Genomic DNA, 17,415 nt, shown 5'->3' with positions numbered 1-17,415 from the left:
AATAACCTCGCCGTTGACTGTTTACAGCTCAGATCTAGCACATGGTGTGGGTATGCAGAGCTGTCAACCCCTTATCAGTGCCCTACTTTATTACGGACCGATCCAGACGAGATCGGTCACCCCGCGTCCCTTATAAATCTCAGCGTTCATCCTACAAAGTCCCATCACAAGGGAGAAACACAAAAAAATAGACAAACAAAATGTTTTTACTCAATTTCCCTGTAGAAGAATACGGGTAAACCCGTATGGGTTAACAGGTTTGGGTATGTAACAACATTACACATCACACTATGCACTGTCTATAACTCAGCTATAGTACATGGTGAGGGTTTGTAGCAACATTACACACACGTGTACTATATCTGAGCTGTACACAGTAGATAGTGTGATGTGTCATGTTATAGACAACCTCATTGCTTGGGTCCGGGTAACGGCCCCCCAGATAGTAAATATAAACACACCCTGACATAGCTACTCATTAGTGTGAGTCACTCTCTTTCATTTAGATACAATACTGGCGCATTTACAACTCATTCAAAAATATTAATATAAACACAAAATCACATAGCTACTTAGTGGTATGAGTTACACTCTCATAGACACACGAAGAAACCAAAATGCACACAAATATTGTTACGTGCAAATTCACACGTAGTAAATCGTTTTATGGAAGTTTAAAGGCATGTGTCACTTGATACCGAGGATACCCATGCGAATGAGAAGTTCAATCGAGGGACGTTCCCATTAAAATATTTTAACCATCAACATCCTGGGGGCTCACAACATCGGAAATGAACAAGGAAGCCGAAATTACTTAGCACGAGGTTACAAACCTCACGAGACACTCCGTGGAAATGTGCTCAGGTGGTCAAGGTCACAGACACGAGCTTCGTATGGCACGTAGCGGTTTAGACGCAACGTGAGACACGTTACACGGTCGGCTTTGACCACTTCCAGACGGGAGCCAGGTCCACTAGCTACGCTCTCAGTGGGAGCTGCCAGCGCTCGCCACGACTCTCAGTGGCTTCTCATCGATAGCCGCTCGCTGTGGCTGAGAGACGCTGTCCCAGGAGCGCACACGGCGGCGACCAACCAAGACACGAATAACGGGTTGGAGTTAACCGTTAACTCCAACCCGTTAACTGTTAACGGGTCGCGATTTTTACAAAACCCAGAGTAGCCAGGCAAACGGTGGTTTGTCCCTTGGACTGATGTCGTCGGCTATGGTGAGGCTGTGGGTTTCTGCACCAAACTGTATCTTGTAACACATTCCTATTAAAGGTTATTTTTTAAAAGTATGTCGTCTCTATCATTGCCATTTATTTCAAATCAAGATTGCCATTTATTTGTTCATGATTTATTTGAGCATGATAGTTAAAATTGTCTTTAAAAATATTAAACTTTATATTGTTTGACAAATTATCTCCCAACTTCACGTGTAAAATAGTGGGGGATCAGGTGGGAGGGTAGGAGGGTGATCGTGTGGGTGGTTGAGCAGGTGTGTGTGTAGGTGGAGATTGGTGTTGCAGTGGTTGTGTGCTGTGCTACGAACCTGCCGATCCAAGTTCAATTCCCACTCATGGCCACCAACACCAATGACCATTGTCTGAACCGGTCATGGGCCTCCCTTAGCTCGACTCAGCCTAAAATGAGTACCTGGTGTAGAGTATAAATATCACCACTCGAGAGACAAAGGCGGCCGGGCTTTGTGCTGGCCGCCCACCAACTCATGTGCCATGAAGGCCTTCATAGATGCTCGCTAACAGGACTTGCCCAACAGTATGTTCAGGCTATACGGGGGATCTTTGTCTTTGTGCGGGTGGGTGAGTGAGCGGGTTTGCAGGTGATCAGGTGGGAGGGAGATCAGCCGGGAATGGTTGCTTGAATATGCATGAGGTGGGCAGCTGGGAGGGTGGCAGGATGGGCAGGTGTATGGCCGAGCAGGTGTGAGGGCAGGTGGGAGGGAGGGTCTCTGTAGACGGCTGGGGGGGTAGTAGGTTAGGGAGTGGCAGGTGTCGGCGAGGAGAGTGTTGGGTGCAGGTGAGTGGGTGGTGGTCATCATTACCAAGTGTAGTCATTATCATCATCGTGCTTTTCATCATCATCCATCAGTCAGGATCCATTCATCATCATAGCTCATGATGACGAGGAACAAGCAAACTGACAGAGTGAAGCAAAAAATAACACGAGATGCGCCATGGAATGTGGCCCAAGGCTACAGACAGCACTTACCTGTGAAGGCGTAAGCTATAGATTTACTAACTGTGCCAGGGTTTAATGTCCGTTAATATGACATCTAAACAAACAAAACAACAGCAACAATCCCTCAAAAATACATGTTTACACACATCAGTCTCAGCTATGAGAGAGTCACATTCACAGCCTGGATGACAATCTTGACAATAGATTTTCAGATTTTATTTTTTATTCACCAAGAACACATTGACCCTTGACCCACAATACAATGTGATTACAATCTAGAGGTAATCCAGCACACAATCAGGTCTATGTAAATTTACGCGATCTAACCCGAAAAACCTTTATCATGGATAATATTGGTCGCAAAAGCCTACGTGTTAAAGTCGATTTGTTTAACCAGGTGAGAACTCAAGAAACCAGGACGAGTCTCGGTTGCACGGAGTGATGATAATGATGCTGCTTCTGCTGCTGTTGATGATTCTGTTACTGCTGATAATGATTCTATCATTATTGATGCTCGTTCTACTCCTGATGCTGATTAAGATAATGATGGAGCTACTGCTGTTGATGCTGTTGCTCCTGTTACTAATTCTTCTGCTGATGATATTTCTGCTGATGCTGATGATCGAGTCGAGTTGAATTTAAATTTAACGAGGTGAGAACTCAGGAGATCAGGATGAGTCTCATTGACAAGAGTGACCTGGGTCACAAAAATGAAAAAAGCAAAACAAGTCAAACCCATGCCAGCAATGAAGCAAATATAAATCTCACCCACAGCCCAGAGCACAATGCGATTAGCGTTCACACAAGTACACAACTGGTACGATATAATCAATGTGTCTCAAATCATCTACGCGTTGCTAAACAGCCTGAGACTCGAGGTTGGATTCACACCATATTGGTGTCTCACTTTAAGGAGGGGCGCCGTTGTGGCTAGATGTTAACTCCCTCGCCTACTATGCAGGAGGTCGTGTGTTGGATTCTGACCCTGACGGCTGCTATTTTTTGGGGTTTGCGGTGTCTCTCTCCCTGTAATAACACACAGTGTCTCTGTGGTATTAATGCGTGTTGAGACAAAATTAGTCGTGTTGTAATGCGAGAGATATATCAGGCACTTAAATACTTTAACCCACTTCAAAGTCTAAGCAGATAATGAAAATATTAATAAAAACAAACCTTTATATGAATAATATTGGTCGCGAAAAACATCCTACTAGGTGTGGCTTCTCTCTGTCTATGCTCTGTAAAATAAAACTGCGTTGGATGGGTGGAGGAGTCACTCGACCCGAGGTTATAACAAACATGTTTTAGCCCAGCGACGCTCAGCACACACACCACGGGTAGTCCCCCCCTAGTGATGCCATCCCATTCCCACCCCGGGTTTATCGCCCAACGAGCGAGTGACCACGAGGGGACGGCGCGCGTCACCCCGTAGCGTCACGTGACGCGTGTTCCCAGCACGCCCGCGAGGGAGCTCCGCCCTCTCGGCGTTGAGCCCCACGCGGCGCGAGGGACGATGACGTCAGAGAGAAGCTTGGCTCCCCCCGCCCACCCCCACCAGTGCGCTAACCACTGCACCACCGCTCCACCCCACACTACGCACATGGCTCTCTATGCACTAAAGAGAAAGATCCCCCGTGTAGCCTTAACAGACTGTTGGGGCAAGTGCTGTTCGTAGCGAGTAGCACCGATGAAGGCCGGTACTGTGACACAAAAGGGAGTGGGTAGGCAGCACCACGCCCAGAAATACACGGAGACACGCACAGACACAGTAACAAAGACACAAACACAATAACAAAGACACACAAAGACAAATACACGCACAGACACAGTAACAAAGACACAAACACAATAACAAAGACACACAAAGACACGCACAGACACAGTAACAAAGACACAACCACGATAACAAAAACACACAAAGACATGCACAGACAGTAACAAAGACACAAACACAATAACAAAGACACGCACAGACACAGTAACAAAGACACAAACACAATAACAAAGACACACAAAGACAAAGACACACAAAGGCACGCACAGACACAGTAACAAAGACACATACACAATAACAAAGACAAACAAAGGCATACACACCAACCCACTTACTCGAAGACAAAGATCCCCCGTATAGCTTTAAAATACTGTTGAGTTAAGTGCTGTTAGTGAGTTTCACCTATGAAGGCCAGCCTGGGAGAGACCCGCCTTTGTATCCCCAGGGGCGATATTTTATCATCGCACCAGGTACTCATTTTAGGCTGAGTCGACCTAGGGGAGACCCAAGACCGATTCAAATAATAGTTATCAATGGTGTTGGTAAACCGGTCATGGGCCTCCCCTAGGTCGTCTCAGCCTCAAATAAGTACCTGGTACAATGTGTAGATATCGCCACTTAGGAAACAAAGGCGGCCAGGCGTGATGGTGGCCACCCGCACCCTCGTTGAAGTGCCGGCCTTTATAGGTGCTCACTAACAGCACTTGCCCGTACAGTCTGTTAAGGCTATATGGGGGATAGTTCTCTTTGTATGTGTGTGTATCTGTGTGTGTATGTTTCTGTTTGTGAGTGTATTTGTGTGTGTATGTACATGTGTCTACCTGTTTGTGTGTCTGTGTGTTTGTATGTGTGTGTGTTTGTCTATCTGTGTGTGTATCTGTGTAGTCTTAACAGACTGTTGGGGCAAGTGCTGTTTGCTAGTAGCACCTATGAAGTCCGGCACTGTAGCACACGAGAGGGTCGGTGACCAGCACCACGCCCGACCCGCCTTTGTCTCCCCAGTGGCGATGTTTGCACATCGCAGCAGGTACTCATTTGAGGCTGAGTCGACCTAGGGGAGAGCCTGGACCGATACCGATTATCGTCACTGGTGTTGGTGAACCGCGCATGGTCCTCCCCTAGGTCGACTCAGCCTGAAGAGCTTTTGGTACGGTGTGTAAACATCACCACTGGGGAGACAAAGGCGGCCGGGCGTGGTGTTGGCCACCCACCACCTAGTGTGCTGTGCCGGCCTTCATAGGGGCCGTCCATAAATGACGTCACACGATTTTTGATCCCCCCCCCTTCGTCACACGGCGTCACAAAAAGTCAGACCCCCCTTCAAATATGACGTCACAAAGCTATGCCCTCCCCCCCCAAGAAAATAAAACATGCCTCAAATATCTTTAAACTATTGTCATTGTAGTGCATATTTAATGTGGCGCTGCACTCTGATGTTGTAGGAGAAAACATTTATTAAAAAGTCTATTTAACTAAGTAGAACATGTTGTCTATATTTATTTAAGTTGCGCATTTTGACGTGACGTCACATTTCTCAACCCCCCCGTCACAAATGTGTAACCCTCCCCCCTAGGTGCGTGACGTCATTTATGGACGGCCCCAAAGGTGCTCGCTAGCAGCACTTGCCCCAACAGCCTGTGAAGGCTACACGGGGGATCTGTGTCTTTGTGTGCGCGATTTTGTGCGTTGTGCCCGTTTCTCTGCGCTGTTCACACTCCGTGCTCTCAGGACGCACGACTCAGATCCAGAATCCTCACTGAGTCACCATCATCACCCCACACACTCAGTGCGGGGTAGAGCGGTTGACTAAACGAGTGGTAGACGGAGTGCAGCAGCTCCATGGAGTCGGCGCTGTAAAACGACAGCAGCCCCGCCTCCCAGTGCAGGTGACACCCGACTCTCCGGGGAGGATCCCTCACCGGCACCGAGGTCGATACACCACCATGACGCACGTAGCAGCTGTTGTTATATTTATATAAAACCCAGGATGAGTCGTTCAGTCCCAGGCTGCACTCGTCACCACTCCCTTTCCGTGCGATCGTCCCGTACGCGACTCCAACCTCACAGCTCCCCGCCGCACCCCCCACGTCCACCTCCCAGTAGTGCTGACCCGACGAGAAGCTCTCGGAGCACAGGGCTTGTAGACAGCCATCAAAGCGGTGTGGGTGATCGGGGCGACCCTGGGAGACAGCGGTCCACGTCACCGTCCTGAGGTCCGAGGAAATCTGGAGGTTGTTGTAGGCCGAGTTTGGGTCCACAGTCGGTGAGCGTCCGTCTGCAGTAACGATAATCACAGTAGCCGTGTAACAACAGCACCACTATAACAATAGCACTCGTGCACTAACACGCACGTACACTACAGTAGAGCAATTCATAATGAGCATTGTTATGCAACGTTGTAATGCGTAGCTTTCGGTGTGATGATATGTAACGGGCACTTTGTCAATCCGCTGCTGGATGAGGGCCTCCCTACACCGTGCGGGTCGAGGGGGATATTTGACCATACTTCACCACGCCGGTCACCGCGCGTTGGCGAAGTCAGGCGGCGCAGCTGGCGAGAGCACAGAAGTACAGTACAGCGGTGCGTTTGTCTGCCCCGCCATCTGCTGCCCCGCCATCTGCTGCCCCGCCATCTGCTGCCCCGCCATCTGCTGCCCCGCCATCTGCTGCCCCGCCATCTGCTGCCCCGCCATCTGCTGCCCCGCCATCTGCTGCCCCGCCATCTGCTGCCCCGCCATCTGCTGCCCCGCCATCTGCTGCCCCGCCATCTGCTGCCCCGCCATCTGCTGCCCCGCCATCTGCTGCCCCGCCATCTGCTGCCCCGCCATCTGCTGCCCCGCCATCTGCTGCCCCGCCATCTGCTGCCCCGCCATCTGCTGCCCCGCCATCTGCTGCCCCGCCATCTGCTGCCCCGCCATCTGCTGCCCCGCCATCTGCTGCCCCGCCATCTGCTGCCCCGCCATCTGCTGCCCCGCCATCTGCTGCCCCGCCATCTGCTGCCCCGCCATCTGCTGCCCCGCCATCTGCTGCCCCGCCATCTGCTGCCCCGCCATCTGCTGCCCCGCCATCTGCTGCCCCGCCATCTGCTGCCCCGCCATCTGCTGCCCCGCCATCTGCTGCCCCGCCATCTGCTGCCCCGCCATCTGCTGCCCCGCCATCTGCTGCCCCGCCATCTGCTGCCCCGCCATCTGCTGCCCCGCCATCTGCTGCCCCGCCATCTGCTGCCCCGCCATCTGCTGCCCCGCCATCTGCTGCCCCGCCATCTGCTGCCCCGCCATCTGCTGCCCCGCCATCTGCTGCCCCGCCATGTAGCCCCGCAGCCTGTAGCACCTGCTAGGCAGGGTGTTGACTGCCCCACCACGTGGCCCCGCAGCCTGTAGCACCTGCTAGGCAGGGTGGTGGCTGCCCCGCCACGTGGCCCCACAGCCTGTAGCACCTGCTAGGCAGGGTGGTGGCTGCCCCGCCACGTGGCCCCGCAGCCTGTAGCACCTGCTAGGCAGGGTGGTAACTGCCCCACCACGTGGCCCCGCAGCCTGTAGCACCTGCTAGGCAGAGTGGTGGTGGTGGCTGCCCGTGCGAGCCCTGCCCAGGCCCAGCCCCTGCGGGGCTTTGCGAGGTGCCAGGAGGTGGTGCAGTGGATCGCAGCAGCAGCATCAGCAGCGTGGATATCAACACGCCGTAGCGTCCGTGTGTGTACAACAAACACAACGATCTCCCGTATAACCTTTCACAAAAGTAGCAGCAAGTGCTTTTGGTGAGTGGCTGTGAAGGCCGACACGGCACACGAGGTGGCTGGGGTTGGCCAACGCCCGGCCGCCTTTGTCTCCCCTGTGGTGACGTTTACACACCGCACCAGCTGCTCACTCGTGTGATAGTGTAGTGATGTACACTCGTGTGTGATAGGGTAGTGATGTACACTCGTGTGTGTGATAGTGTAGTGATATACACTCGTGTGTGTGATAGTGCAGTGATGTACACTCGTGTGTGTGTGTGACAGTGTAGTGATGTACACTCATGTGTGTGTGATAGTGTAGTGATGTACACTCGTGTGTGTGTGATAGTGTAGTGATATACACTCGTGTGTGTGATAGTGCAGTGATGTACACTCGTGTGTGTGTGTGACAGTGTAGTGATGTACACTCATGTGTGTGTGATAGTGTAGTGATGTACACTCATGTGTGTGTGATAGTGTAGTGATGTACACTTGTGTGTGTGTGATAGTGTAGTGATGTACACTCGTGTGTGTGTGATAGTGTAGTGAAGTACACTCATGTGTGTGTGTGATAGTGTAGTGATGCACACTGTCTCAGTTAGCTGATGAAAGTTGCAAGCGAGAATTTCATCATCGCTTGCAGCTATGGTTGGCATCGTCCCCCACTCCACCTGATGTCGAGGGTAAATGGGCGAGGTTTAAGACTGTGACTCATGCAGCTGCAATGGCTGCTTTGGGTACGCGGTCCAGACCTCCCCAGAAACCCTGGCTGACAGAGGAGGTGTTCAGGTTAATTGAGAAAAAGCGACAGGCCCACTCTCATCGCATACAGCATCCCACGTCAGAGAATGAGGAGGTTTACCGCAGCCTTCGCTCGGAGGTTCTGAGAGCCGTAAGGCGCTGTAAGCATGGGTGGTGGTCGCGGGTTGCTGAGGAGATGGAGTCTGCCTCAGTGGCCCGCGATCACAAATCACTATTTAACGCCATCAAAAAAGTAACCTGCAGCGCCACACCTATTACCATCATTAGAGGAAAAAACGGTGATCCAATCTCCGACCCCCAGGAACAGGTTTGCAGATTTGCTGAGCATTTCTGTGAGGTCCTGGGGGAGGGAAAATCTCTCAGCCAGGAAAACATCATGGCACAAAGTGGGGATATCCCTGCTGAGGCTGCGGTGCCTCAAATATTGGAAGAGGTCACCCCCTGTGAGTGGCTGGCTGAGGTGCCAGCTGTTGAGGAAGTACTGAGGGCGATCCGGAGTCTGAGACCAGGAAAGGCACCGGGCAGAGATGATCTCCCAAGCGAAATGCTGAGGGAGGGTGGCGTTTGTGCACAGACTGCCCTATATGACATCATAACAACAGTCTGGACCACTGGATGGGTTCCGCAGGACTGGAAGGATGCCCTGGTGGTCCCCCTCTTTAAGAAGGGGGACCGTACCGACTGTGACAACTACAGGGGCATCTCACTCCTCAGTGTGCCGGGTAAGGTCCTGGCAAGGATTATTCAACATCGCCTTGCTAGGCACGCTGAGAAGAGGCTTGCGGAGCCCCAATGCGGTTTCAGGAAAGGGCGGTCCTGCACAAATGCCATATTTTCTGTCCGTCTGCTACAGCAGAGGTGTAGGGAATTCCAAAAAGACCTACATCTCTGCTTTATTGACCTGGTCAAGGCCTATGATACCATCAGTAGGACTGGGCTCTGGGTTGTTCTTCGTGCTTTCGGAGTCCCTGACCCTCTGCTCACGATCATTAAGGACCTTCATGATGGTGAACGGGCCCGGGTAAAACTACGTGGCCGGGAGTCGGAGCCTTTCCCTGTACACCTTGGGGTGCGACAGGGATGTCCTCTGGCTCCCACATTATGTAACATATATTTCGACTGCGTAGTTCGTGAAGCCTTCAATAGCTGTACCGGGGGAATTTCCATTTGGTACAGATATAATGGGAGGCTGATCGACGCCCGGGTGCGATCAAGGGATGGCTCCCTATTGGTCAACCACGTTATGTATGCCGATGATTTGGTAATAGCTGCTCATTCAGAAGAGGAGTTGGAGACGCTGCTGCTGAGACTAGACCGTGCCACTAAGAGGTGGGGCCTTACCATCAGCCCCACCAAAACTAAGCACCTGCCTGGGTATTTTGTACCATCGGACACTCCACCCCCACAACTCCCAATCGGTGATGGGGCAGTTGTGGAGAGAGTGGAGAGTTTCCCATATCTGGGCAGTGTGCTTATGACCGGCTCCAGTTTATCAGCAGAGGTCTCACTCCGAATCAGTCGGGCGGCAATATCTTTTCATCGGTTGCGTAACGCTGTGTGGAAGCTACCTGGTCTGTCGCTCCGCACGAAGCTTCAGGTCTTCTCGGCTACGGTCATTTCCTCCCTTCTCTACGCTTGCAAAACGTGGACCCCCCTAATGGAGCATCTTCGCCGGTTGGAAACATTTAGGCTGGCCTGCCTACGATCCATCCTGGGTTTAACCAGGCTGGATTGTGTGAGGAGCTCACAAGTCCTTGAAAGATCTGGGCAAAGTCCCATCAGTGAGCTCCTCCGGCAGGCAAGGCTGCGTTGGCTGGGTCATGTAGCCCGCATGCCCAGCCACCGCATGCCTAAACAGCTTTTGTTCGGCCGGATCGAGGGGGCTAAATGGGCGCGGCACGGGCTAGAGAAGAGATGGAGTGATGTGGTAAAGGAGGACGTGGAGCTGAGTGGACTTGCCGATGACTGGTACCAGCGGTGTCAAGATCGGCCTCAGTGCAGGAGGCTCGTGAAGGACGCTACTGGGCAGTTGGAGGCAGTCGCCCTCCAACAACAACGGAGGGCGGAGGAGCGACGCTCACAACAACGAGCGGAGCGCCGGGTGGCTAAAGCACAGCAAGTTGGTACAGTAGGGGGCACAGATGGTGCATCAGCCAGTCATCTCGGTCATCTCGGTCAGTCGACCCGTGGCACCTGGGTCTGCCCCGTGACCTCCTGCCAGCAGGCGTTCGACACTTCACGTGGCCTCAAGGTGCACTTGGCCTGGCACAAGCGTCGTGGTAACGTCACCGCCACTTAGTGGCGAATGGCGGTGGCGGTTGTTGTAGTGATGTACACTCGTTTGTGTGTGTGTGATAGTGTTGTGATGTACACTCGTGTGTGTGTGATAGTGTTGTGATGGACACTCGTGTGTGTGTGTGTGTGATAGTGTAGTGATGGACACTCGTGTGTGTGTGTGATAGTGTAGTGATGTACACTCGTGTGTGTGTGTGATAGTGTAGTGATGGACACTCGTGTGTGTGTGTGTGATAGTGTAGTAATGTACACTCATGTGTGTGTGTGATAGTGTAGTGATGTACACTCGTGTGTGTGTGTGATAGTGTAGTGATGTACACTCATGTGTGTGTGTTAGTGTAGTGATGTACACTCGTGTGTGTGTGATAGTGTAGTGATGTACACTCGTGTGTGTGTGTGTGTGATAGTGTAGTGATGTACACTGTGTGTGTGATAGTGTAGTGATGTACACTCGTGTGTGTGTGATAGTGTAGTGATGTACACTCGTGTGTGTGTGTGTGTGATAGTGTAGTGATGTACACTCGTGTGTGTGTGTGATAGTGTAGTGATGTACAATCGTATATGTGTGATAGTGTAGTGATGTACACTCGTGTGTGATAGTGTAGTGATGTACACTCGTGTGTGTGTGTGTGATAGTGTAGAGATGTACACTCGTGTGTGTGTGATAGTGTAGTGATGTACACTCGTGTGTGTGTGTGTGTGATAGTGTAGTGATGTACACTCGTGTGTGTGTGTGATAGTGTAGTGATGGACACTCGTATATGTGTGATAGTGTAGTGATGTACACTCGTGTGTGATAGTGTAGTGATGTACACTCGTGTGTGTGATAGTGTAGTGATGTACACTCGTGTGTGTGTGATAGTGTAGTGATGTACACTCGTGTGTGTGTGTGTGATAGTGTAGTGATGTACACTCGTGTGTGTGTGTGATAGTGTAGTGATGTACACTCATGTGTGTGTGTGATAGTGTAGTGATGTACACTCATGTGTGTGTGTGTGATAGTGTAGTGATGTACACTCGTGTGTGTGTGATAGTGTAGTGATGTACACTCGTGTGTGTGTGTGATAGTGTAGTGATGTACACTCGTGTGTGTGTGTGATAGTGTAGTGATGTACACTCGTGTGTGTGTGTGATAGTGTAGTGATGTAAACTCGTGTGTGTGTGTGATAGTGTAGCGATGTACACTCGTGTGTGTGTGATAGTGTATTGATGTACACTCGTGTGTGTGTGTGATAGTGTAGTGATGCACACGTGCGTGTGTGTGTGATAGTGTAGTGATGTACACTCGTGAGTGTGTGTGTGAGAGTGTAGTGATGTACACTCGTGTGTGTGTGTGATAGTGTAGTGATGTACACTCGTGTGTGTGTGATAGTGTAGTGATGTACACTCGTGTGTGTGTGTGTGTGTGATAGTGTAGTGATGTACACTGTGTGTGTGTGTGATAGTGTAGTGATGTACACTTTGTGTGTGATAGTGTAGTGATGTACATTCGTGTGTGTGTGATAGTGTAGTGATGTACACTCGTGTGTGTGTGATGGTGTAGTCATGTACACTCGTGTGTGTGTGTGATAGTGTAGTGATGTACACTCGTGTGTGTGTGTGTGTGATAGTGTAGTGATGTACACTCGTGTGTGTGATAGTGTAGTGATGTACACTGTGTGTGATAGTGTAATGATGTACACTGTGTGTGTTAGTGTAGTGATGTACACTCGTTTGTGTGTGAGATAGTGTAGTGATGTACACTCGTGTGTGTGTGATAGTGTAGTGATGTACACTCGTGTGTGTGTGATAGTGTTGTGATGTACACTCGTGTGTGTGTGTGATAGTGTAGTGATGTACACTCGTGTGTGTGTGTGTGATAGTGTAGAGATGTACACTCGTGTGTGTGTGATAGTGTAGTGATGTACACTTGTGTGTGTGTGATAGTGTAGTGATGTACACTCGTGTGTGTGGGATAATGTAGTGATGTACACACGTGTGTGTGTGTGATAGTGTAGTGATGTACACTGGTGTGTGCGTGTGTGTGATAGTGTAGTGATGTACACTCGTGTGTGTGTGTGATAGTGTAGTGATGTACACTCGTGTGTGTGTGATAGTGTTGTGATGTACACTTGTGTGTGTGTGATAGTGTAGTGATGTACACTCGTGTGTGTGTGTGTGTGTGATAGTGTAGTGATGTACACTCGTGTGTGTGATAGTGTAGTGATGGACACTCGTATGAGTGTGATAGTGTAGTGATGTACACTCGTGTGTGATAATGTAGTGATGTACACTCGTGTGTGTGATAGTGTAGTGATGTACACTCGTGTGTGTGTGTGATAGTGTAGTGATGTACACTCGTGTGTGTGTGTGATAGTGTAGTGATGTACACTCGTGTGTGTGTGATAGTGTAGTGATGTACACTCGTGTGTGTGTGTGTGATAGTGTAGTGATGTACACTCGTGTGTGTGTGTGTGTGTGATAGTGTAGTGTTGTACACTTGTGTGTGTGTGTGATAGTGTAGTGATGTACACTCGTGTGTGTGTGTGATAGTGTAGTGATGTACACTCGTGTGTGTGTGATTGTGTAGTGATGTACACTCGTGTGTGTGATAGTGTAGTGATGTACACTCGTGTGTGTGATAGTGTAGTGATGACTGCTGTGTGTAAACATCGCCACTGGGGAGACACAGGCGGTCGGGCGTGGTGCTGGCCACCCACCCCTCGTGTGCCGTGCCGGCATTCATAGGAGCTCGCTTACAGCAGTTGCCCCAACAGTCTGTTAAGGCTACACGCTGGATCTCTGTCTATATCAACGTATCGGTATGTATTGATTCGTGTTCTTTTGTAATTAACTTGTTGTTGCCCGTGTAGTAATTTAGATTATGCCTTGGTCTGGTTGTCGAATAAACACTAAAGTTTCATTCGATTCTGAAAGCTTCAGGCTGTAACACTGAACCCTAAGAATTTTAAACGTGTCTGAGTCTGGATCTCTCAGCCTCAAGTACTAATAATTAAATCCTAATAATCTTCGGCATAATCGCGTGCATGTGTGTAAAACACTCTCACAAGCAGGATAGCAACAGCTTCCTCACTTGATCGTACACACACGTGTGGTGTTAATAGAGCCCATGTAAGAGTGATGTACACTCGTGTGTGTGCAGTGTCATATTATCCTAGTAGCAAAAGTAGCTACAAATGCTACGGGCCCGTGCACTTTCGAGGGCCTAAATGCTTTCAAGCTGTCAATTCCGCTTCAGTGATTCTGCAATTGCTCTATTGCTATAGTACTATACTGCCTTCAACTTTATGAACGACTGGGTGTTTAAGGTTATCGATTTGTCGTATTATCTGGTAGTATAGCAAATGAAAAATGCAATGACTTTACTGTGCAAGTTAAAAATGCGTGTTTTTTTTTTTATATGTAGGGCCCCTTAATAACATATGCTACAGGCCCTGCACTAGTTTATTCCGGCACTGCACACGTGTGCTGTTAATAGAGCCCATGTAAGAGTGATGTACACTCATTTGTGTGTGCGCTATATATTAATGTATAGGTATAATGTTACATATTTTATTGTAATTAACGTTTTGCCTGCGTAGTGATTTGCACAGTGGTGGGAATCCGGTTTTAGGTAAGCATCCATATGGGTAGATTTCCTGTAGACAGAGTGGCTCATTGAACCATCAGGTCTGCTTTTAATTAGGACATCCAAAAAGGGTAGCTTGCCATCTTTTTCGACTTCCATGGTGAATCTGATGGCTGGGTGTATGGAATTGATGTGGTCGAGGAATTGGTTTAGACTTAGAACAAGCCGGCCATGTGGCCAGATGACAAAAGTGTCATCCACGTACCTCTTCCATAAGGTCGCGCGTAGAGTGGCAGTCTGGATGGCGTCAGTCTCAAATTTCTCCATGAAAACGTTGGTTACAACCGGAGATAGGGGGGAGCCCATTGGGGTGCCCTCAGTTTGTTTGTAGAAAGTTCCATTCCAGCTGAAGTATGTATTGCTTAAGCAGTGTCTCACCACGGGGGGTACCTCAGTATTCAGTCCTTGATTAAAATTTCCCTCCCTTTATTACTGGTAATCCTACTTCCTCCCTTTATCACTGCTAATCCTACATAATACACTAGCATAATATGACTTTGAGACTCCCCACCACCTACACATTCCACAAGGAGTGACTAATCCCATATCTGCATTTTCCATCAATATGCTTAATTCCGGTGTTGATATGTAAACTCCTTTGTCAAGGCGCTCTCCTCCCCCCGACCCAGCTTAAATATACGCTGCCAAGCTTGGCGGTGTTCATTGGGACGCTGTCTTTCCGACAGCTCTGTTTCTTCACCTGAGGACGGCTGCTTGTGTTGTGGTCGAAACGTCGTGAGCATTTTAATTTTATTATGTTTTATTATTTTTATTTTATTATTTCCCTTCTACGTGACTTTACCGAAAGAACCAAGAAGATGAATCCCTGCAGTCACGAAAGCTTTAAATCGAAATACAACTATAGCATCTGTGTGTTAAACATATACACGCAAAATAGCAACAGCACGTCACTCAATAATATACGCGTGTAGTGTTCATAGAGCTCATTTAATAGTTAATTAAACTCGTTTAAGGTTAATTTATTAACGTCTTAGCAATACAGTAGTGTACATGGGCAGTGGTAATTTACTGTCATGCATATACAGTCTATTAAAAATCAGTTTTATCTGAGTCTGGCTCTGTGAGCTTCGCGTATGAACGCTGAACCCTAAGAATTATCAAAGGTGCATCAGTCTGGATCTAACAACCTCAAATCGCAATAATCCTCATGAAGTGTGGTCATGAGACTCAGGTTGATTACTGAACACTATGCATGCTAATTGTGCCTCAGATAAGCTACGAATGGACTCATCTGTTACAATGGAATGGACACATCGCCCATTCCTTATTCATCAATGTTAAATGAATCAGAATTTTCACGATTTTACTGAGAGTCTCTCCTCATGCCTTATCCATTTCTCGTGTAATAACGGGTGATATAACAGCCAAACTTGACTATATATGAGCGAGTGTGGGGGAGAGCAGGTGGGGGTGCTATTGGACATTTGAACTTGACAATGAAAAGCAGCAGAGCGTGTGTCTAATTAGGGAAAGTTTTCAATCAGTGCAGTGGCACCTATTGTGATAAATTGCTCAGATGCATGAACACTGACACATTCTGACAAATGTTCCGATAAGCACAGTTGGCTCAGTATGTTGCAACATAAGTTCAACATACATACAAATTACATTTAACAAAAGCTTAAAAGTGCACAGATAAGGATGGAGAAGTACACACTTGTAATTAAACTGACAAGACAGAAAGAGGAGCCCGTGCATAAGGGAACACATGCAAATCATATAACATAATATAAGCTACTAAGAAGACTGCCTTAAAATAAAAAATATAATAGTGGACGTTTCGGGCAATGGCCCTTTTTCACTTCACGTGTATAAATATACGTGTGCTCTGAATAATGTGTTGACTTGTTTTGTTATTTGTGATTGTGCACCGTTGCCGATGCGGCGGCAGCATCATAAAAGCATTTGGTAAGTTAAAAAAAGTAGGGGCGCTATAGAATGGCTTGATGCCGACATCACAAGAGATTGGTGCCAGAAAGATGTGGTCACTGCTTGAGCATATTGGCACTACAAAGTAGAGAGGAAAGTGGAAACAGATTACGGAATATGCAGTGGATACCTACTTCGGGCTATCTGCCAATAGATAGTGATGATTGACTCGTAGAGACCCAAAGACTTAGTGATCCATAGAGACTCACAGATCCAGAAATATATGCAGAGCTGTTGATACTCATTGAGACTCGTAGATACTCTTTGAGACTCGTAGAGACCAATAGCGATTCATACAGACTCATAAAGCAAGATCTAACACAGAATGAAAAAAGAGATAGGTGCCAGAAAAATGTGGCACAAGACAGAGGAAAATGGATACAAATTACGAAATTTGCATTGGACACCTACTACGGACTATGTGCCCATGGTGACGATAGTGAGGAGCGCTCAGGCGGGACACATCGCCAGAAGGGACGAGGTCTGGTGGTCGACACTAATGAGGGAGCAGCAGCCCATGGTGAGGGTTTGCCAGAGAGATGGAGTGACGATGTGAGAGCATTAAGCTAGGGCACTCTAGAAATGTAAAATGAGATAAGGAGTAACTACATCATCACTTGTGGAGGCATTCATCCAGCAGTGGAGAGATCATGGATGATTATGAAAATGTTGATGGCATTACTCCCGTGCGACAGAAGCTGAGCTTTCTACGTTATTGAGCTACACTCTACCTCCGCCACTGATATCGATGCCCTCACCCCTGTTTGAGAGTGAATTGAGTGTCATGAGTGGTGAATGTTGGGTTTGTTGCTCAGTAATTGGAGACTAAGCTAAGGCTAGACTCATTGCACTTGAGGATATTGGCTATCCTAGATAGGAGTTAGAATTGGAGATTGAACCCAGGGACCTGCTATTTGGACTTGGCTGTTTCAAAAGCACAGTCCTCCCCCTTGCACTGAGACAGGTTTGATTAACTCATTGGGGAAATGATGATGATGAATATGATATCATCTGTCACTACAAAAACAAATATATTTAATTTAAATCTTCCTGGATTTATTTGTATGTGTGTGTCTATCCTTTGGTCTGTCT

The 17,415-nt window shown here is 48.6% G+C and overlaps 1 protein-coding gene across 2 annotated transcripts in view; it reads right to left on the bottom strand.

Annotated features, from left to right (window-relative positions):
• Positions 1-2,396: 2,396 nt before the first annotated feature.
• Positions 2,397-17,415, bottom strand: part of LOC144733065 (zinc-binding protein A33-like) — a 92,804-nt gene continuing 77,785 nt past the window's right edge. For both annotated transcript variants that reach the window (XM_078614803.1, XM_078614802.1), the window contains exon 6: positions 2,397-6,251. In XM_078614803.1, coding sequence (XP_078470929.1) covers positions 5,701-6,251 — 551 coding nt within the window. In that variant the 3' untranslated portion in view covers positions 2,397-5,700. The remainder of the gene's footprint in view (positions 6,252-17,415) is intronic.

This window comes from Lampetra planeri, chromosome 45, assembly GCF_965212315.1.
Source record: "Lampetra planeri chromosome 45, kcLamPlan1.2.h2, whole genome shotgun sequence".
Taxonomy (NCBI): Eukaryota; Metazoa; Chordata; class Hyperoartia; order Petromyzontiformes; family Petromyzontidae; genus Lampetra; species Lampetra planeri.
Note: the sequence above shows the minus strand (reverse complement) of the source record. Positions and strands in the feature narration are given on the sequence as shown.